Source organism: Drosophila grimshawi, unplaced genomic scaffold (genome assembly GCF_018153295.1).
Source record: "Drosophila grimshawi isolate 15287-2541.00 unplaced genomic scaffold, ASM1815329v1 contig_311, whole genome shotgun sequence".
NCBI classification, from domain to species: domain Eukaryota; kingdom Metazoa; phylum Arthropoda; class Insecta; order Diptera; family Drosophilidae; genus Drosophila; species Drosophila grimshawi.
The window spans coordinates 8,710,176-8,732,180 of NW_025063098.1; the positions used below are offsets into that span (position 1 = coordinate 8,710,176).

Below are 22,005 nucleotides of genomic sequence, written 5' to 3' on the forward strand. Positions count from 1 at the left end.
TCAAAGTCGCTAAATTTTCAATTTCTTTCCCAATTGCTGCAAATTTGTTGCGTCGGATTAGCGTTATCGAGCAGCGAAATGCGTCATTGTCCTCAGCAGTCAATCCAAGCCATGGTCAAGTTTATGGTAAGCCAGCCAGCCCAACCCTCCTAGAGCCAATTAGATTAAGACAAACGCTTTCTTCGCTTCGCTGGAAGCAATTCACGTTTTATTAACACTCATTTTGAACGTCAACTTATTCGATATCCCAGCTCAGGCATGCCAGTTGTAGCCCAGTTTACGTGCTCCTCTCATTATCGTATGCAGCTGGAACTCCAGCGTGCCATAGGATTCCATGGATAGACCTAAAACGAACATATTTTGCAACTATTATAAGGCAGAAGAAACATGTGACACAATATGCGCTCGCTATTGGAAATGGATCGGTTACAAAATTGATTCTAGTTCGAACTTGAAAAGTATTTTATTTCAATAGAAAAAGTGATATTTATGGTTCTTGCACGTGAACTTGGAGTGACCTACATATTTGATGCTTGACCTTTAAAGTAACTCTTCAGTAAACTAAAGACAAAATTTGTTGACTTTGGGAAGAGTAAGTATCAGAAATTATTTATTAATGTGACATTTTTTAATGTGGAATTTTTGAAATTGAAAATTGCACTTTTAATCTTTAAGAATTATAATTTCTAAATGTGTTAATTTCTGAGCTACCACTGTAACCATTTATATAATAATTATAGATTACCCTTGCACTGCAGATTGTCTAGGAGAACTTTGGGATCCTTGAGTTCCGGCTGTCGTCGCAGCAGCCAACTGGTCACATCGGCCAGCATGCCCGGGCTCTTTGGCATCAAAATAGGAACTTCACTTAGATGGGACATCTGCTGCTCCTGCCTGCAATTGCCGAAGATGGGCAGATGGACATGTGCATAACCTAACAAAGTTTCTGCACCGCGTCCGTTTTGTCCAAAAACGCTAACTAGAATTTGTGGCCCTGCAATGAGTTTGTTGTAGGAGTAACTAAAACGTGATGAGAATAAACCAAAACTTACAGCCAAAGGGACTGGTGCTCTTGTATGTGACATCAAGGGGCATGCTTAAAGCAATTTTGTCATTAAAGTGGCCTGCCTTGTTGGTGGCCATCTGCGTGAGGCCGTGTTGCACCCCAGATACCAATTGCCAGTCGGGACCGGCGATCAGCTCGAAGCGGCAGAATATGAACTCTCTGTCGGGACCCAGCGGAAATGTCGCCGATACTATTTGGCCAGAAACGCATAGAGTAAAATAGCTGACAGTGCATTTTGTTTCCAACTCGTCATCTTCATTCTGTACACTCGATGTTTTTCGGGCTCTTCTCGCTTTTTGTTTGCCTGACCCTTTGTTGCTGTCCTCGTTGTCAGGGTAACTTGTTTCTTCGCCATCGTCCATTGTTTGCGTCCGGTTAGAGGGTGCGTTCGGTTCAAACTGGTTGGTTTTAACTTAATTTCCCTAGTTGGTAGGCCGACTGTCATTGGATAGTGTTGAAAAAGACCCAATCAATTTGGGGCTATTTGCAACACTGTTCCAAATTCAAGTTTTCTATTTTCTTTTAGCCACTCTTCACAGATTTTTGAATGGGTTACATAACCCAATACCTAGAAAAATAGCCGTTTAATCTTTAATAAACATTTTTTTTTTTTGCATTTGTTATTAACTGATGAGTTCTCCTTGTCTATTTATTTTTTGTGTACATCTAGGAGATCAAAAATAGTCAACAATTTGTAAAAAAGGTCTTCAGAAAATACATTTTAAAGTAAGTTTAGAATTAAGTTTACAAATTAAATTAAACATTTAAAAAAAATATATATATATATATAAATAATATAACGAGAATGATGACATTTCGAGAGATTTCAGACTTTCTACGTTATTGGATTATTGCATATCTGAATTTATTCCAAGCCAAATCATGAGGTAAGTATCTGGTATTTAAAATAAATCTGTAAGTCAAGAAAACGCATAATTAAATTGTATACAAGATCCGCATAACATTTTTATTCACAAAAGCCGCATTTAAATGTTCAAGTATTTAAAGAGAATACAATAAATTGTGTAATGCCCGTTTACAAAATAGCAATTCAACAAGTATACTATATTCTCTGAATGGCGCCAGTCTTAAGTGTCTTATAAATGTAATTTAATTCTTGCAGCTATTACATACATGTTGTTATTCTTTTGTTTTGCCACATGACGTTTATCCAAGATCAATTAATAATTTTGTTCATGACAATTTACAAGACTTTAACTCACTTCTCTGGGGTCTGGGTCTGGGTCTGTGCCTGGGGCTGGGGTCTAATATCTAGACGTAGCTATTGTGTTGCTGGTCTGCTGTGACAAAGGTCAATTATGGTTGATATATGTACGATTGTCTATATATCATGGTAGGTACATAAATTTTATAGCTTACAGCGACACCAATCGCTGGCAAGCCAGTTAATAACTTATAAATATGGCTGAGGCTCTTCAGCTGCAAGCAAAATTAATTATACCCTCCATCAAAGATACAAATGGGGTATATAGTTATATTAAGTCAACAAGAACAGACTTTAGGCACTTTATGATATAGACTTAAGTATATAAATTATTGAAGTCGATACTAACATAATAAACATCTTTACTTGGTTTCTTGTGCTTATAAATCATTATGACGATTGGCTGGAGCTACCGTAACGAGAAGTTACGCCTCTTGCAACCGCCCATTCCGGTTGGCATTGTGCAACACAAAGCTCACGAAGAGCTCTCCATGTAATTAAAATGCGCGTCAAATGTGTAAAGTCGATAGTTCAAGGCAACGGAAGGTGTAAGTAAGAGCAGCAATGGAATCTCTGGTTGCCTTTTGGCGGAATTCGAGTCGTAAAGCTACGCAAATGAGCCCCCCATCGACTCGACTCATCTATGCAGCTGCAGCCAAAACACAGCTGTGCATATCGCCGTCGAGGATCAATTGAAGCCTCCGTCTTCGAGTGGCAAGTGGCAAGTGGCAAGTGTCGAGCTGTGTGTTGCAATTGACGCCATAGTGGGACTGATCGAGTACCATGTGCAATTCTATGGAATAAGCCCATTTTCATGCCATAAACAAGAGCTTAGGCTGAAGCAATACAAACCATAAGCCATAAGCTCACACCAGTTTTTTCTTTTTTTTTTTTTTTAAGTTTTTTTTCTTCTTTTTTTTGCCTTAGCTGGTAAATGCGACTCGTGCTGCTGACGCAGCGCAGATATAAGTAAGTTTTGTGCATTACTTCAATACTTTTGTGCATTTTCGGTTGGTCTTATGTTTCTAATACGCCTTGGTATTTATGCATATTCATTATTTTGTATATACATTTGGCCATATATATACATTTACACTTATATGTATATATGTGTTTGCATTCAATTTCGTTTGTTGGAATCAATGAACCAACGATTTAATAAGAAATGCATAAAACATTTTTTTGAAATCCGTTCGGTGGGCTTCTCATATGGAGTTCTTACATTAAATAATATATGCATGTCTCACTCGATTCATTGAAAAATAAATGAATGTTTCAATTGAAGTATTTTGTAGGAACTCACACTTGACTACATAATGTATACATTAACAGTCGAGCTTGTAGGTTTATGACATTCGAACCTGGACATTTGTTCCTGGTCCTTAACTCTAGCTTGGTCAGAAGGACCACCTTCGCACTTTAGAAGATAGTCGATTCAAAAAAGTTACGTGTTTTTTTTTAAATTTAAATGCAAGTGGATAGCGATAGCAACATATGAATTCAACAAGATCAAGCTGAGAGAAAGAAATGTGGCATGAATATATTCCGCAATCAAAACGCTTAACTATCTTCCATTCGAAAGAAATGTAAGCAATATCTGCCTGAGTAAGCAAAAGTAAAAGCATCGCATTCTGATCTCCGACACTTAAATACTTTCGAAGATTAGAGTTCAGTTACAAATGTACTTACGATATGTAATTAAGTGGAAAATGTCTTATTACGTGATACTATTGTTTTAATTCAGTGCTTGACATCAGAGTTGCTATCATACTTATTCTTATGCAGCGTCATTCATCGAATTGTTGTTTAATGTCTAATATCATTCTTCAGTCGCCGGGCAGTTCAAAGCGGTAGCAACCTTGACGATTTGCAGGAAATAGTAGTTCTATTGTATTGAAGTCAATTTTTATGATGCTGCCTTTCAGCGGCCACTCAAATTTTACGATACAGCAGTACTCTTCTCATCGTAATTCGGGTTCCTATACGCAATATCCGTGGGATACCATAAGCACATTAGTTTTATGTGAAACTTGTGATGGACAGTCAAGACAGTTTGGATATAGTCTTTGCTAGCATTTTATTGATCGTAATTAACTCATCAATGGCATCTGATAAGATGAGTTCATTGTAACAACAGCAGCTTGTTGTGGCTGGCAAATAAATAATGGGATATATCAAAAGTCGAGTAATCAAGTGTTCCATTTGAAGTCTTTGCCATCTTGTTCCTATAAATATTTGCAAGTTTGTGCTTATAATTTGCATAGCCAACACAGACACACTCTCCCTTTCTTTCCCTGTGGCACTATATGTGGCTATATATGTGTTGTATATATGTATAGTACGGATTCTATGGATATACATTAGTTTATGTTTTCGCGTTGCGAGGGCGTTTGTCTCAGGGTCAACGCACAACGGCTCCCTGGCCATCTGGTTATGATTCGATATAGTCTGTCGTACGCGTGCAATGAATCTATTTAAAAAAAAAAATGAAAATAAAATAAAATAAAAACAAAACAAAAAATGTACTATAGTAGTTGAATAGATCATGTATGCCATACACTTAAGCGAAATGTATCTTTGAGATACATGCGCCACGCAGCTTGCGCACTAAAATGCTCTTACGCATGTCTTTGTCCGATTTTTGAGTTCGATTCCTGCCGCTGATTGACAGCGCACGTAATTGACTTTGATTTTTGCAAATTTCGTAAATTTAGACATCAGAGCGCTACATCTTCGATCCCACTGGCATGCCAAAATGCGGCACACAGCGAGGGGGTGAATGTCAAAAAGGTTTATGTTTAGTTAGCCCAAATATATATGTATGATTTGATTGAGCAGCTGTCAAACGAACTTTAAAACCTGAACTCTTAATAATAATAGTTTGCTTGCTTTATATGGCCTCTATAGCTCACAGCTCTCAGCTCGCATCTCACATGGTCATTTAAGTTTTCGTAAGCTTTCCATCATTCAATCAGGATCAATATTTATTAATCAAGCGTGCTGGGAAAAAAAAAATGTAAAAAAAACCGAAAGCGAGCAAAAAAGACCGCATCAAATTATATAAACAAAGCAACGCACGCACAACACACACTCACTCACACACACACTACTCATACACACACACACACACACACTCGCAGATAAACAGACGCACTGTCTGATCCATATTAGAACCATATGCATATATACAAATATCTATATTTGGACTTGGCGACTAGTCGCCAAGAGAGTGATAGAGAGAGAGAGAGAGAGAGAGAGAGAGAGAGAGCGAGGGAGATCATTCGGCACACTCTTTGACTGCATCTGCATGCGTCTTGGCAACGTCTTCGGGTTGGTCCAGAGCTATTTTGGCATTTAATGCTAAACAAAAGTTTATGGATGCGCGTGCTGTGCTGCCTGCACGTCTAAATGATTAAGATAGATAGATAAATAGATAGATAGAATGGGCCAAGCTACAAATTGTTGCGAGCTGCTGCTGCGCATACATTAAGACATTGCGGCTGGTGGCTGTTGGCTGTTGGCTGCTGTCTGGCGGTGCTTTGGTCAGCATCAGCATCAGTTGGTTCCGCCTTTGATACTCTGCTGTCTTCGGTGTCTCAAGTGCGTTTGATTGTTAACATCTGCGTGTTGCCAGTGCTGCATGCTCTTCAAGCGTCCCATAATTGGAAGGTTACTAAATCATTCTATGTCAGTTTGGGTATTGAATTGAAAATATATAAATATTAAACAGTCAATGTTAAGTAGTATTCAAATATTTTTTAAAGGTATTCTTTCTTCGGCTTGATGGTAATAAGAGAATGCCTATGATTTCTCTTCTGTAAAGTTATCGATTGCAAAATACCCCGTATTCAATTTACATCCAAATATTTTAGGCCTTCTATAAAGTTCTCGATTAAAAATATCTGTATTCAGTTTAATTAAATAATAAAATAATAAAAGCTTTGCACAACACATAAAATTGATAGTTAAATCGCATCCGTGTGTTGCTAGGTTTTTATATTTAAATTGGGTTTTCTTCTAGAATTTATTAAAAATAACAATACAAAATACATCCATGGTCTTAGCTATTTTATTATCGGAGATCAATGCCTTCCAAGCCGATCTGAAATGTATATTCACATTTTAGATGACTAAATGAAAAGCTTTACTATACCCGTTTTATTAATTTTGAAGAGTACAGGGCATATAAAGAAGATAATTTGTCGGATTTTGTAATATTTGCAGCTGGCTTCTGTTTTATGTTGTTTTCAATTTTGTGCCTGTAATTCGAATTTGACTGTTGTTAATTACACAACATATGTTGCACGTCGCTGGGGCTCTATGCAACGCCTTGTTGCAGCAGTGGTCTGAAATTTGTTGCTCTGCTCTGTTATTCATTAGCGCTTTAAGCTTCCCAAATTTGTATACTTTGAAACCAAAGGAACCATACTATATTGGTTTTGTGCAATGTCCGTCACGCTGTTCGTCCGTCTGTATGAATGCAACTTTTTTCGACGGCATATGCAACGCCCATCTCTGCTGCCCCAGGCTCAAATATTGAAATGGGTATGTCTTCCGCAGTTATTGAGTTAGAGCCGTCAAAATTTTGTAGGTGTAGTACTGGTTTCTGATACTAGTAACTCCCCTAAGAGATCTATAAAAACGCTACAAACCAAAAATGGGAAGAAGATTACTAGGTATCTTCTCAATAATTTTTTCTCGCTCCCAAAAATTCACAAAGTCTATATTTACCGTAATTTAAGACCTACATTTACCGAACTTGAAAGGAAGAACTTTCACTAATATTTTTTTCAAAGGCAAACTTGGAAGATAGATTACTAGGATGGTGTCATTGATTGTTATAAGAGTATTTCACAGTTGGCTCGCTCGACTGCCTACGTCCAAGTGGCAGTGATGCACAAGCAACATTTGCGAAATGGATTTTTAATTTTCAACTATATTTTAATGTGGCTAACAAGCAGTCGTCTTTTAATTGATTAATTCTTGGGTTGTTGCGTTTGATTAAAGAAAATATTTTTATATGCAAAGAGGTCAATTGCTACATATGGTAATTTGCCATAGCAAACAATGTATGGGCAACTATTCTGAGTAAGTTATAATATTGATAGAGCCTAGGCTGAGCTATTTTCGACCACTGATGTGGTCAGAGAGGTTCGAAGCCCAAATAGACTGAGCTGAAATGACATAAATGTGTTAAAATAAATAAATAATGCTGAATAAATCATTGAATTGATATTCTCCTTTTTTGCAGACTCCGTTAAATGAGTTGTCCAAGAGAAAAGTCAATTAAGGGAAATAAATAATGGCTCCCTCCGGCTCCCTTCTGCTTTCTTAGCTGAAAGTATTAGAAAAGTAAGCAAGGTTGGCTTCATATACAGTAAAATTATAAAAATGATTAATATTTATTAAAACTGATTTCAATTTTGTGGATAATTTCTTAAATAAAATTTCAAGCACGTTTGATAAATTACTGAAAACACCTAACGACACTGGTGCAGAATTAAAAGAGAATGAATGAAACATTAGGTTCTGTAGCTTGGAATTATTTACCATTTTGTCGTGGAATAAATACTCTCGACATATAGTCAATTTTTGAAATACTATTTTCATCTTTAAATGGTCGACTTTTGGCCAGAAGATCTTTAAAAATAAAAACAGTTTTTCATAAATATACTTATAAAAAATCGGTTATAGTTATAGAAAAAAGGTAAGCACAAGAGAGCAAAGCTTGATTCGAAGAGGCATTAAATAAAAAGCAGGTCTCGTATATACTCAGTGCAATCAGTTTAAGAGAGTCTTGCAAAGCTCTTTCAAGCTTTTTTTTTCTGTGTGAATGAGTATGTGTTTATAATCGTTTGCATGTGTGTATGTGTAAGAGCTGCTCCACACGTTCAACGTTTCATTTCGAATAGCATATGTGAACGATGATCTCTGCTCGCGTCGAGATCACATCGATGCAATACAACTGAAAAACGCTGTCTTCAGGCAAGTTTTCCAGCCATTCAAGCCTTGTCGCCTGGACACACAGGACGTAGTAAAGCAAGCACATACACAAAACCATGCAGCGTGGCCTCTGGTTACCGACTGCCGATCTTTGCCAGCTTTGGCTAAAATACTTGAAAGCACAGAGTATATGTTTGCGTAAGTGTATGTATGTGAGCGTGTGTGTGTGTGTGTGTGTGTGCATATGTGTATGTATTGTATGTGTGAGAGTTTGTCTGCTGTTGCCCACATTCAGCGGCAACGCCAGCCAGCAGCAACTGCTCCGGCCAGAGCACAAACATAAGCATAAGTAGTCAGAAGAGGGAGCTCAAGCGAGCGAAACGATAACGCGCGCGAACGATTTTAAATTTATGGTCGGGTTTTGTTTTCTGCTTTTTCCCACATTTTTTTCGTATTTTTATTTTGCGCGCGCAGCGATTTGACTGTCCAATGAACCAAGTTCCAATTCCGATTCTTTATAACAGAAAACAAATAATTACAATGCTCGGCTTACATGTTTCCGCTGCGCGTCGTGACATTATTTACTCCTAACGGTATGATGGTTATAATGTCAATATGGATATGAATATAAATGTGGCTGCGCATGCGCATACCTGTCTCTGTGTGCGTCTCAGTATGTGTGTGTGTGTGTGTATGTGCGTCGGCAAAATATTGTGTTCTTGTGTGTGTGTGTGTGTGTATGTGTGTGTGTGTGAATGTAGAATGCTTGTGTGGTCAACTTTGACTCGGGGTCTTGAGAACCTTCTCTACATGTTGCCAGCGATGCGACGATAAGAAAACGTTGCTTAAATAAAAAGTAACATGAAAAAAAATGATGAAAACAAAATTGTCAAAAATGCTAAAGCTTATTAAAGTTAAGTTGAACGTGCAGCATGAAATGCAACAACATTAAAACATGAAGTGCATATATACATTTTTGAGCATACACTAAAAATATCTAAATAAAATATCTAATAAAAGAAATGTGACAAAACTTTGAGGCTGCTTTGGATATGGCGCCAAAATCTTTATAGCAATTATGATAAATATGATAAGTTATCTCATTTTTTATATCTGAAGTTATCTTATCCGATCTCTGATACTAACTTTCTTAAATCGTTTTATTTAATTAACCTGGCCATAACTAATGCACTAATATAGCTAATTTAGCTATACAATTAGAATCAGGAGCCAAGCACCCGTAAGCAGTCAAGCAGTTGCGTGTGACAACGGCAACGGCAAGGGCAACGGCAGCGTTTGCTGCCGCAACTGCGACTGCCGAATTTCAATTAACTTAAATAAGCAAAGCCAGCAATATCAACATAATAGATACATAATTTACAGAGCCGAGCCAAACCCGAAGTGAGCCACCATCCGCCGTTAGTTGGCCAAAAACCAATATACAAAAAAGAGAGAAAGAGAGGAAAAAGAAGAAGAAGAAGAAGAAGAAAAAATCGGCCACTTATCGTGCACATTTCTGCACGTGCCCCCTTTTGTAGAGTGATTGACAGCCCGCGATGTCTGATGCGGCGTCTATACGAACGGAGTTGCCAGCAGAGTCCCATCAGTTGCTCCGCAAGGCCGATGTGGAGAGAGCATCTATGCCCGACTCAGACACTGCCCCCTGCCTGCACAATGATTACAGATGGCGCAAAGATTCGCCCTTCAATCGGCCAATGAGCGATTCATCCATTCAATTTGCCAATTGGACAGAGCCGGATCGGTCGGATGGTTTCGACGTGTCCAACAATGTCCCGTATTACTCGTTCAAAGGCACACAGCCGGAGGTATATTCGAAAAAGAAGGATTTCATCTACAACAGTTCGCTGGTCGATAATCAGGTATGTACGTACAACTCTAACATAGGGAGCGGGCCTAGCCCTGCGTTTCCAATTCGAAATTCAACTTAATTTATTGCTTCGATTTCGCATCGATTTGTCGAGTTCTTTCATTTCTTTTATAAATTCGGTTGATTTGTCGCTATTTTTCGCGTGCTTCGCTCTTTTTGATTTTGTTTTTCTCTTTTTTATTTTTACTTTTGTATTGTTTTTGTTGTGTGTGTGTTTTTTTTTTATTTTTATTTTATTTACTTTTTAACTAAAGCTCAAAGAGACACAAAGAAAGCGTCGTTGCTATGACCATCGCATTTGAATATACACGCTTCGCTGCACAGACTGTAAAAATAAAAAACCATGATAAAATAAAATAAAATAAAATTTCAATTTCAGTGCAAGCCGGCACAAGCAAACGATTAAATTGTATAAAATGTTAGTGCTGCATAAAACCAAAACGAAAACGATAAATAGAGAGAAGAAATAAGGCAGCAGAAAGGGAGAACGAAAGCGGGCTATGGTTCCCTAGGGAACCTTTAAAATACCCTATAACTGTTGGAAAGAGCATACGTGCACATGCTTCTGTGTTTTTTGAACAAACATCAGAAGTAAACAAATTAAAGCGTATAATCTATTTTATGAATTTGAGAACAAACATGTAATATTCTTTTCCCTAACGCTGTTGTTATGCAAATGTCTGCCTGTATGTACGTAAAGCCCAAATTTCAAAACGTATTCATTCACACTATATGCAGTAAGATTCGTGATAATAGAATGATTAAGATTGATAGTAAGATTAAAGCTACGCTATTCCGTCTAAATGTGTGCTTCCGTTAAATATGGTTTTATCTCATTTCTGGTATTATCAATAATAAAAAGCTTTTTTTTCGCAGAATCAGATGAAACATAATTTTCTGTTTTATCAAAAACGAACTTATTTACTACATTCAGAGTTTTTCTAACATAAGAAAAAATATGTTTAAAACAGTTTTCTCAATGATCGAAAATGTTAATATATAAATGCATTTTTCATTTAATAAATATGATAAATATTTTTGTACTATTTTTATTATGTATGATCTTTTTATCTTTTAACATAATAATTACAAAACACTTTTTGGAGCATTATAGTGATATTTCGATTTGAAAACAATCGAATAAGTTTATATGGATTAATATTTGTGTAAAATCGTACTGTTTTTATTTCTTAAAATCCCAGCCTTATATATCTAACAATGTTGACTTATTTTCTAGCTGCTGAATAGATAAAGCAGGGGATCTTTCTAACCCTTGCATTTACATTAAACATTTGTTAAATGGATTTGGTTTCTTATAATAGTGTTAGTTCTCGAACAATGAGATTTTACAAGATTGTGCAAGACAAATATTGCAGCAGTTGCATCTGAAGATTTATTTGCGTCTACGTCTGCAAAAATATAACTGCAAGTAAAGCATTTTGTTTATGCAATATTTGAGATCTGTAACGATAACGAGATTATAATATATTTATTAGAAACAATGTCGCCATACTTACAAATGAATATATTGTATTTTGGATATGGTACTTATACTTTATTTTTAAAATGCACAAGTTATTGTCTTCACACTAATTTGATTGTCCAGTTGTACATATGTATATAAAAATACATGAAAAATAGACAAGGACGATGAGTGGTTGTAACTGAGCCAATGCACTGTGTAACTTTGAAAAACAACACGAACACAATATCATATGTACATGAGTCGAGTACGGGAATATGTAAATGGAAAATAATAAATAATGTTGGCTGCGTATTAGGAAGTGGTTACGCTTGTCAGCCCCTGGATCCGACACATGTTTAATACGTTATGCATAAATGAATACATATATATACAAAACATGTAATACATAATTGCAATGACTGATAAGAGTCTTTCTGCCCTGTGGAATGGCATTGGGGCTGTCATTTATTGTGTGGCACCCAGAAATTGGAAAGAGCATACTATTCGAATAGTTTGAATTCAATTGAATGCGCTTGTAAACTCAAATAGGGACAATGATTTGTTTTTGTTTTTCTGGCTGGTTTGTTGTGTCTTTCTATAAAAATAAATTCTCTCATTTATTATGTGGCGCCATGAGCATTTTAAATTATTCTTGCTTGTGACGTTAAATTTGTTATTTCAAATAATGAAACTCGTAAGTTCTGTAGAATTTGAATATGTATTAAATATGCATGTTGTTCATTCGCTTTTTGTATTTTGCTTATATTCTCATTATTTATTTTGTCTACTTTAAATAAATATAATGAAAAATTTTAGCGTTCATTGACATTAAAAAAAGCGACAGCAAAAAGAAGAACAATTGACAGAAATTGTACATTTGTCTGTCAACCTAAATACAAAAACGCAAGCATGAATCGACGATCGCAGTTCGATGTACAATATTTTTGGCAATACTACGAAAAGATCAGCAGCTGAATTGTTTTCAGGAACCAATCGGTGTCTGAATCATCTCGTATTATGCTGCTCAGCTCTTGTGGTCATGAATTACCTGTAATTAATATATTTGGGAGGGTGCAGCCAAGCCCTTTGCAATAAACCAAGCTATTTTTAAAAATTGTAATGATCACATAAAAGCGAGAAAATAATTTCAGATGCAAAAAAAAAAAAATGGCTTGAAATAAACCCAAATGCTCGTAAATTCAAGTGTTTTTGCGGGGCGTGACTTTAGTTTGTTGGTGACAGTTTCAGCTTCAGTTGATGGCTTTGAGTTTTGAATTTTAAATATTATTATGAGCAATGTATTTACGTGCTCTGTTTGCTAATAAATGACAGCAGTACCCACCCTGCCCGCATTAAGAAACCCACGCTCGTGCATAAAACATTGTACCAAAAACAAAAATAATTAAATAAACTACAAATTTCTCAAACAATTTCACATTAAACAAAAGCTGTTAATGTTATTAAAAATTAAAATAAAACGAATGCCAGCACCAATAACGGTGCGGCAGAGATGTGAGACGACAAGTGTTCGTCTATGTTAATTAATTCATTTTTAATTTATCAGTCAAGATTAATGTTTAAGATTTTCAACTAGTGAATAGTTGAATTTTGAAACTGATTTCGGATATCGAACGTCGAACCTTGTTTCGTTTTTTTGCGGATTTTTATCTATACATTATATTAATACGAATTTTAGCCGACCATTTTTAGCAAGGCATTAGCATAATTGCTTACCAATGTCCATCCATAACCGCAATCACCCATTCAAGGCAAAAACACCTTTTAATAATTGTGTGTCCAATTTTTCTATACTCTAGCCGGATACAAAGTGGTACATGCAATTTGTCAATTCATTAATACAAAAGAATATTACAGCCAAGTTTATCTAGACTTATCCCTGTTTGTATTGGTCTTGATGATTTCAGAGAGAAAGAGATTCTCTCTCTCTCTCTCTCTCCATATGCAGAGAAAATATATTAAGGATAATGGAAAATCATAAACACAATCTTATCTTATTTATATTTGTTTATCTACTAATTTGAATTTTTTAGTAAGAAGCAAATGAGCAGCTTTTATAGAGCATCTACAAGTCGATCACTCTTGAATAGAGCATTAAATGCTTGTTTTGTATTGTTTTATTTTTTTTGAGACCACAACACAAGTTGTGAATGAATTTTTCAGCAAATCGATTTTAGTGTTATTAGGTAGATATTTGAAATTTGGTAAATAATAATTTGTTTAACAGATTTGTTGGCTTACATCAAAGCCAGAACCGCCTATCAAGCTAAGAATTTAGCTAATTCTAGTTTGTGGCTTAATGCTCTCATATGTTGCTAGTCGATACGATGCTTTATTTGGTGTTTAGGCTTTGTTTGGTCTGCGGCCGCCACATCGATAATGGGCGATTTGAAACTCGGAAGAACTAGCTGCTAATGATTTTTTATTTATTTGCTGTCATTTCTTTTGTTTGGTGTGGCTCTATCGCGTCTACGACTATTTGCAGATAGAGCGTGTAACATAACTTTAAAATTAATGTATTTATATATTAATTTTATGACATCCATTTAATTATTTCAAATATATTTTTTCATCATGGCAAGAATGTCTCGCCCTGGTGGCATCATCACAGCTGGATCATCGACATCAGCATGGCAACATATAAATCTATAGCTCTGGTATTATCGTCTCACGCATATCGCTTTGAATTTAAAGTGGGAATGTGTCAGAGACTCCGCCAAGGCACATCGCACCGCTTTTATTCATATGCTAAACTCTTCTGCCTGAATTCAGAAGTCAAAGTGGCTTAGCCTCCCTTCATCTCTTTTTATCTATTTAAAAGCAATATTTCGATGCTCGTGGCAGCATCGCTTTATCATTATATGGGAATGGGTGCAGCTGTGCCATAAGCCGAACACGAGCTGAGCTCAAAATCTAAAAAATAAAGAAGAAAAATAAGGCAATTTTTTAATATCACGTTTCTTTATATACATATTTTTTTTTTTATTAATATTTCAAGGAGTCCCTTGGTTCGTCCGGTATGTGATGCCTTTGTTTCGATTCCACAGAATTGGAAGAGGTATTGCGGTTTTATGCTGTTTTTATTTATACATTTGGTTGCCATGATTTATTAATCGAGCTGAGTGAGGCGAATGCCGTTTTATGTTTCTTATGCCATCATGCATTTCTCAAATGCGACCACAACTTCTTATATCCTATAAATTGGCTATGGCTTAAATTATAATCATAATGTTCTAAATTTGAATATAGACTTCTGGAAAGCAGACAAAGATAATATATTATATATCTAAAAGTCTTCGACTATATTTGTGCATAATCGCATTATAGCCACATACACACGCACACCCTTTCAGGTGGAAATGGCCAAAGCCATCTATTAGCGGTTTCCGCTGAGGGCTTGTGGCCAACCAAGCGACTATAATTTGCATATAAATTCAATTTATTGTCATAATTAAACTGACCAGTTTTATTTATTATTATTTATTTGTATTTCGTTGGCTTAACAGTTCAGCCATAGCTTGGACAAATATTTCCGTGTTTGTTTTCGCTGCCGCCTTCCATTAGTCGTTGTCTCTGCCACTGCCACTGCCTTTGCCAGAGGACCACACACAGAAAGTCAAAACAAAAACCACCCATAAAACCGTTCCATATTAATAGTCAGCGCTTACAGCATGCAAGGTACTCTGATATGCACACTTACAAATATTCCGGTAGCTGATCGATGTTAATTTATGGAGTAAATATGATGCACGTCACTCGCTGGTGCTAGAAGTAATATTTACACAAATGTTTAGCTACATATGAACACACACTGTTTTACACTATCGCGGGCCACCAGGGCGTATGAATAGATTAAGCATACGCCAGTGTGTACGTGATGATGCTATCGACAGCCATTTGATCGAGATCGAGAGGCCGTTCAAACATACGTGCACCAACAAAGACCATTTCTCTGTCTCTCGAATTGGCACTTGGTGCTCCCATAGCGATAGCATCGACTGATGCTGGCACTGCCATCCTCGATCGGCCTCACAGTCGAACTATGTGCTTTCTTATCAGCACAGAGTTCGGGGAGTATCTGTGCCAGGGCACGTGTATTTCGGTTTGATTAATAATGCCTCTATAAGAAGATCACTTTCGAAATTGAATTTTAATTGGGCGTTTTTAGTACATTTTGAAATGAATTATTGGACAAGCTGTGATAACCTTCAGTTATTGGAATATGTAACACGTCCAATTGTCCTCTCTTTTCCAGCTATATATATATGTATATAGTAGAATTACATATGTACATATTACCATATGTCTATGTGAATAAATACATACAAATGTTGAATTTTTCAAAACTTGTGCATATTTGTATGCGATGCTTGTTCTACTTATTATTTGGACAAGTGCATGTGCGATCAAGTTTGATATACTTAATTTACTTGCTACATATATGTAGATGTATACATTTTTAAAAATAAATATATTATTTTGAGTGTATATTGAAATTTCATCAAAATGCATTTATTAAATGGATGGAAAAGCGAATGGCAAACATTCGATTTTAAATTCGAATTTTCCGTCAGGCTAATAAATCGTTAAATAATTTTGTGCAAAAAAAATGGCAAAGTTTAAATACTCTTACAGATAGTAATTTGACACCTTTTGGCTAGAACAAACGAGGTCAAAATGTGCGAATTGCTCCCATGGCTGTTAGTTTTCTACAATATAATTTAACGGGCATTGATGCTTTACAAAATTGGAAAAAAAATAAGAATATACAAAAGTATATCAACTTAATTCTTTAAATATAATTAAAGATTAAATTGTACCAACTACTCGACAAATATAGACAGCTCTACAAAAATACATTTATGTATATAAAGATAATTATAAATACTTTGAATTTGAGTACTGAGTGTGTAAAAGCATTTGCTGCTGATTGTAAAGAGCTTGTGTGCACGGACTCTCCAAAGAAAAATAAAAACCCAAATATTCGCAATTTGCGGACCACATGCTGTACAAAGTCATCGCCTTCAACGACAGCTAACAGCCATAGCAGTCAACAGCACCAACAACAAGAAATATTAGAGAGCGTGAAGAGCGCGACGAAATATGTCAAAGGCCTAAAGAAAAAGAGTTTGAAAACCCTAAACACTCTTATTAATTTTAGCACTCCAAACAATTGTAGCAATTTTGCTTAGGTAAAGCAGGCGTGTCAATTGCTCAACAATACAAACAAATTACTGTGCTCTAAAGCAACAACAACCAAAAATGAAAACAATAAAAACAACATCAGGCGGCAACTGTTGTCGTCAGCAACAGCAGCAGTCGCTGTAAAATGCGTAGAGCTCTACGAATAATAAATTTGTTAACTTAACTTAACATGAGACAAGTGCAAATTTGTCAAATTTGCTGAAGGGTTGACGATTCAGAGTCACCACCATAAAGTAAAGTAAATGTTTCACAAAGATGTCTGCATACCCTTGGTAATGACATTAATCAGTGACTCACTGATAAGAGCATTCTGAATCTTTTGTAGAAAACATATGTACGAAACATGACATTGACTCCACCCAGAATGGTTAATATATTAAAAATTACGAAACATTACATTACGAAAATGTTGTTACATTATTAAATTTTATCTTCGATTCATCACAATGATGCTTACATACCCTTGCTAATGAAATGAATCAGGTCATAAAAGCATTCTGGAGCAGTAAACATCTCATATACATATATCACATATCACATATATCATATTCAAATTAATTTATGTGCAAAATTGTTGTCTTCATTTTGTAAGAATAACTCTAACTCTTGTGTACAGTTAGACGTCGCTGTTGCAAGCAAGATGACAGATTTATTATACCCCGAAAACTGAGGATAGACCAATGACAACAGCTGTGAGTGCGTGTGCCTCAAGTGTGACGTTTGCCGCTAGATGGCGTTTTGTGTTATTGTCACATGCAGTAAAATTAAAGTTGAAAGCTTCGGCCTGAATTATGTACGAATTTGTTTAAAAATTCATTTGTTTACACACACACACACACACACTCACATATATATGTATATATCTATTAAACGAGGAGAATGCCTTGTTATTATACAATTAGTTTTATTTATGTTTTCAACGGCTGCTGCTGTCGCTATCTGTCGTATAATTAAACGACCATTAGGCGTATTTGGCGCACAACTATGAAATTTGGGTCATTACCAAGCAACCGGCCAACCAACAGCAACATCGGCCCAAAACTCACACACGTGCTACTCAGGCAGGCTGTGACAGGGGCTGGGGTTGGGGGGCTGGAATGAGACTGGTGCTGGGGCTGAGGCTGAGGTTGTTGCGTGGACATGTTTATTATGATTACGATTATGTTATTCCCATGCCTGTGGGCTGCTCTCTATCTGTGTGTGAGAAATCAACGCATCTGTTCTACATAAATATTACGAAATATATTAATTAGAGCCGGCTGGCCGCCAATTTGCATTAGCATAACACGGCCCACATATAGAGGCGAAAGTCTAAGGTTGCTTCAAATTGCACGCCTCAATGGGCATGCGTGAAGAATTTCAAGCGTGGGAACTTCACAGTTCAGGTTCTGAATGAACGCCAGGGGCTCCGCTTTTTGCATTTAACACTTTGGCTTCGGCTCTGGCTGGTTGGGTCGGGTTTTCGTTGCCCCGGGGCGCAGTTCGTGTTTATGGGTTCACTGACAAACCAGACAGGCAAACTCAATTATTGACTAATGAAATCTGCAAGAAAGACCAAAAAAAAAAAAAAAAACTAGTGAGATCGTTGCAGTCGGGCCTAAACGGCTGCAAAATACTCTGATACCAATAAGTAATATCAGCAGACGTTCCTAATCTATCCGTCATCTATCGTCCAAGTTTGGTAACTAGCTCTTAATTGTGGGAGATATCAACCTTAACCGTTTTGTGAGCCGAGAGTGGACGTGGTCCAATTTTTTTTTTCGCCTTTTGAAGGGTGTATCTAGCAATGTACCTTTCAAATTGTGTGAGTTAGTTTTGGGTTATTAACCTTCCAAATTTTGTGGCTCCAACTCAAAAACTGCGGAAGATATAGCCATTTATATGGCCGGGCCTGGAAGCCAACAACCTAACAAGCCAACAATATTGTGGGAGATATCTGGCCTGATCGATTTGCGATTATCAATTTTATCGACTTCCTAGCCTGCTAGTTAAATCTTTGACTCGGGCACAAAACCAATATACTATCGTACCTTCGGTGTCAGAGTATAAAAAATAGAGAAAAAATGTATATAGAAAAAGCTAAGTAATGAGTGCTGGCAGTACCCCCACTACGCTCAGTAGAATTGATTGTTAACCGTAACAGTTTTGGGTTTTGTAAACCTGCCGGGCATGTGTCAAGGAAATTGGGTCATTTCGTTTGGCCAAAAAGCATCGGACACACTCACAGTTGTGAGTTGCGAAAAACTCGTTTCGATTAGACCGGAGTGACAATACTCATTGATATCCACCCACAGGTGGACTCTCATTGGATTTGTCATGCCACCTGGGCACAGAACAATATCGCCAAACTACAAAAAATTATAAATGCCCAATCGAATCGAACGAGTAATGCTAAGTACACAGATTGATAGCATGATTGTGCATATATACAATAAATTAGAATAAGAACGTGGTAAACACTGGTTTTTGGGGGTCATAAATCCAGCGGTTAATGAACGCAGTAAAAACAGCAAAAAATGCAAATTGGCATATCGGCTGACTGCCAGCGTCTGCAAGATCGGTAGTAAAAAACATTTATGCATATGGATAGTAGTTATACCGATTGATTTCCCAACTTGTTTGTATACTTCGCATATCAAGTTCAATAAAATGATCGATTTATAATCGAAAGCTCAATTCAGCAATAAACAACTGGACTGATTACACAGCCAAGGACGTAGAAATGCTAATGAGTGGAAATTATATAGTTCCTTGGCTCGGTTTTCAACTGCCTAACAATTATTCACATACATATTTATTTACTTATTTTTTTTTTTTAACTGTTAACATGTATTTATTTTATTCACCAATTGGTGAACACTGGTAATCTGAGAAAAATAAGCATCTTGCCAAATGGTATTCAAAAGCAGTTACGTTTTATATTAGTGTTGCTGCCGTATTCATTAGCCGCTATTGGCATCATCTACTAATTTTACAACACATTATTTGAAATGAGTGTTTTGAACTTGGGTATATACACAATGTCAAGAAAGCGTTTTGTTTACTTATTAACGGCGATTAATCTTAATTTTTTGTGTTTTGTAATATTTTAATATTTGCAAAATAATTATTTTGTCGGATTTCACCAATTTTCAACCCACTTAACAGTAACAGCTAAGAAAGTCAATTTTTGGGGTTTCCCAAAATAGACAAAATAATTCAGCGTATTGAAAATTATCATTAGAGGGGTTAAAACCAAAGTTAGAGTAATTGAAACAAAAGTTATAAAGTTAAAAACTTACATTTTCTGCAGGCAGGTGCGTCGATTAAAAAAACTGTGAATTGTGATTGATTTCAATGATGAATCTCTCGATTGTGCTGGATTGCTTAGAGCAGCCCCGCCCTAAGAGCATTTATTGCATTAACGGATCACACCTTGATTTGATTAAGTTGAATATAGCAGCTGGTTGTCACATATTGCAGCTTCTAGCTACCCACTAAGGAAACGCTTAAGAATTTATAGAACAAGTTTTGAGTGTGCATCTAGCCGCAAATGGTGCTGAATAATTAAATTGAAAAATATAAAAAATAAGATTCGTTTTAATGTATGCGTATAAATAACTTATTTGTTGCCTTAATAATATCGACAGAGCCGTAAAGACAATGTCTATTAATACAGTGGTTAACCCACTTGCCAATTGACAGAAATGGTAATGCGGATGAAGACGAATCTGTAGATGATCTCGAAGCAGTTGGCTCAGTTAGCCAGTCAAGTTCGCTCCTTTTTGGTGCTGAGCATTTAGCATTTAAAATTAATTAACACGCTTTTGTATTATTTCAATGTGTTTTTCTTATCAAAGTTAAAATTCATCAAGCATTTATATTTTCGTGGCTTGGCCCCGGAAGCTGTTAGCGACTTTTGGTCTTTCTGCTGTATTTACAAACATGTTTCAGATTTACTTTCGTTTTTTACGCAATCAATGACATAAAGCAGCTGGGTTGAAAGTTGGCCAATATTATTTGGTCTTTCATGTAAACATGTCACAGTGAAACAGAAATTAATTCTTGAGATCATTCGACAGCTGCTGGAATCTGTGTTTCAGTACGCACGCAGAATATAAAAAAATAATACTAACAAAAAATATATGTTAATACTTATAGACATATTATTAAAACGGCACACATCTACATATATCATTACAAGGTCAACAGCTAACGATGACCGTCTCCCCAATCATACTTAAATCTATTGTCGAGTGCGTAAAAGCGTTCAAGACTTTGACACATGTTGGAAAATGCTTAAAGAACTGGGGTGTAGACAAATAAATGTTGATGGCGTCAAATTCTCCAAGAAATTAAACGGTTTTTTATTAGAGTTCACAGATCTTAAACATTTGGAATTGTGGTACGTCATGCTGCCACTAGATGCGATCTGCTAGATGATTCTTGTAAATTTGCGCACAATAACAATGGGAGCAACAACAAATACAATATATATATAAATAATAGTAATTTCAACACATTTTGATGAAAACTGTCAAAAAAATTAAGAAATTCCAGCAGCAGCGCTCAAAAAGTGCCCCGCGTCCCAATCCTATTCCCATTCTCAATCCCAGCCCGGGCCCGATTCCGACTCTGATTCTGATTCCGCACACTCGTCTCTTGTTGCTGGCTGCCTTCCTAGTTTATGAATATAATCTCTTTTGATGGATTGAACAGTGCCCGGGCGACCGACCGACCAGCCCAAGAGTCAAACTCAAACTTGGACTTGGACTCGGCTTTGTATGAGCCATGAACTTTGTTTTTGTTTCGTTTCATTTCATTTAATTTGTATTTTCTGTGCAGCGGGGTGGGGAAACGGGTCCGGGTGCGGGGAGGTGTACGTGTGCGGGGTATTGGCATTGTTTTTGTATCTGCTTTTTTTTTGGTTTTTTGTTTTTGCTGCGAATACGAAAAATGTATTAATTTTTATGGTTTATATTGTTGTTGATTTCTTTTGGACCTCAATCATGAGAAACGCTGCCGAGATATTCATCAGCACTTTTGTTTTTCTTACAGATACGTTAATGTAAGTTTCGAGATACCCTACACAAACGAACTGTTTGTTAAATCACGCCTTTAGATAAGACGGATCTTAAATTTGGCGCTTCTTAAATTGTGGATTAACAATTATGTGCTTTTAAATGAACGCATAATTGGCAAATTATGCTTATCCG

At 36.4% G+C, this 22,005-nt stretch overlaps 2 protein-coding genes and 1 long non-coding RNA gene across 8 annotated transcripts in view; 1 reads left to right on the forward strand and 2 right to left on the reverse strand.

The window, feature by feature from the left end:
- Nucleotides 1-186: 186 nt before the first annotated feature.
- On the reverse strand, nt 187-1,524 carry LOC6563873 (B9 domain-containing protein 1). Its single transcript, XM_001989918.3, has 3 exons — nt 1,053-1,524; nt 746-994; nt 187-344 (listed from the first exon to the last, which is right to left on the reverse strand). The coding sequence occupies exons 1-3, from the start codon at nt 1,426-1,428 to the stop codon at nt 253-255; spliced, it is 717 nt and encodes a 238-aa protein (XP_001989954.1). The 5' UTR covers nt 1,429-1,524; the 3' UTR covers nt 187-252.
- A 4,901-nt stretch (nt 1,525-6,425) lies between these two features.
- The window catches only part of LOC116805486, a 37,319-nt gene continuing 21,739 nt past the window's right edge, over nt 6,426-22,005 (reverse strand). For 2 of the 4 annotated variants that reach the window (XR_004365217.2, XR_006246633.1), the window contains 2 exons: nt 20,092-20,348; nt 13,652-14,518 (listed from right to left, as the gene is read on the reverse strand). This is a non-coding gene — a long non-coding RNA (uncharacterized LOC116805486). Of the gene's footprint in view, nt 7,627-7,841; nt 7,932-11,230; nt 11,584-13,651; nt 14,519-20,091; nt 20,349-22,005 lie in introns of those variants that run through there. The other 2 variants (XR_006246632.1, XR_006246631.1) reach the window with 2 other exon arrangements.
- LOC6563633 (A disintegrin and metalloproteinase with thrombospondin motifs 9) overlaps nt 8,638-22,005 on the forward strand; it is a 38,439-nt gene continuing 25,071 nt past the window's right edge. The window contains exons 1-2 of one of the 3 annotated variants that reach the window (XM_032737617.2): nt 8,638-8,827; nt 9,618-10,114. In XM_032737617.2, the coding sequence (XP_032593508.2) occupies nt 9,791-10,114 (324 nt within the window). In that variant the 5' untranslated portion in view covers nt 8,638-8,827; nt 9,618-9,790. Of the gene's footprint in view, nt 8,828-9,617; nt 10,119-22,005 lie in introns of those variants that run through there. The other 2 variants (XM_001989917.3, XM_043214817.1) reach the window with 2 other exon arrangements.

Excerpts from the sequence above, each read along its gene's own strand:
- LOC6563873 (XM_001989918.3), bottom strand. The coding sequence starts at position 1,428 with ATGGACGATGGCGAAGAAACAAGTTACCCTGACAACGAGGACAGCAAC. Across the intron at positions 995-1,052 it reads GAGCACCAGTCCCTTTGGCT|GGCCACAAATTCTAGTTAGC; the intron begins GTAAGTTTTGGT and ends AACTCATTGCAG. Across the intron at positions 345-745 it reads AGACAATCTGCAGTGCAAGG|GTCTATCCATGGAATCCTAT; the intron begins GTAATCTATAAT and ends TGTTCGTTTTAG.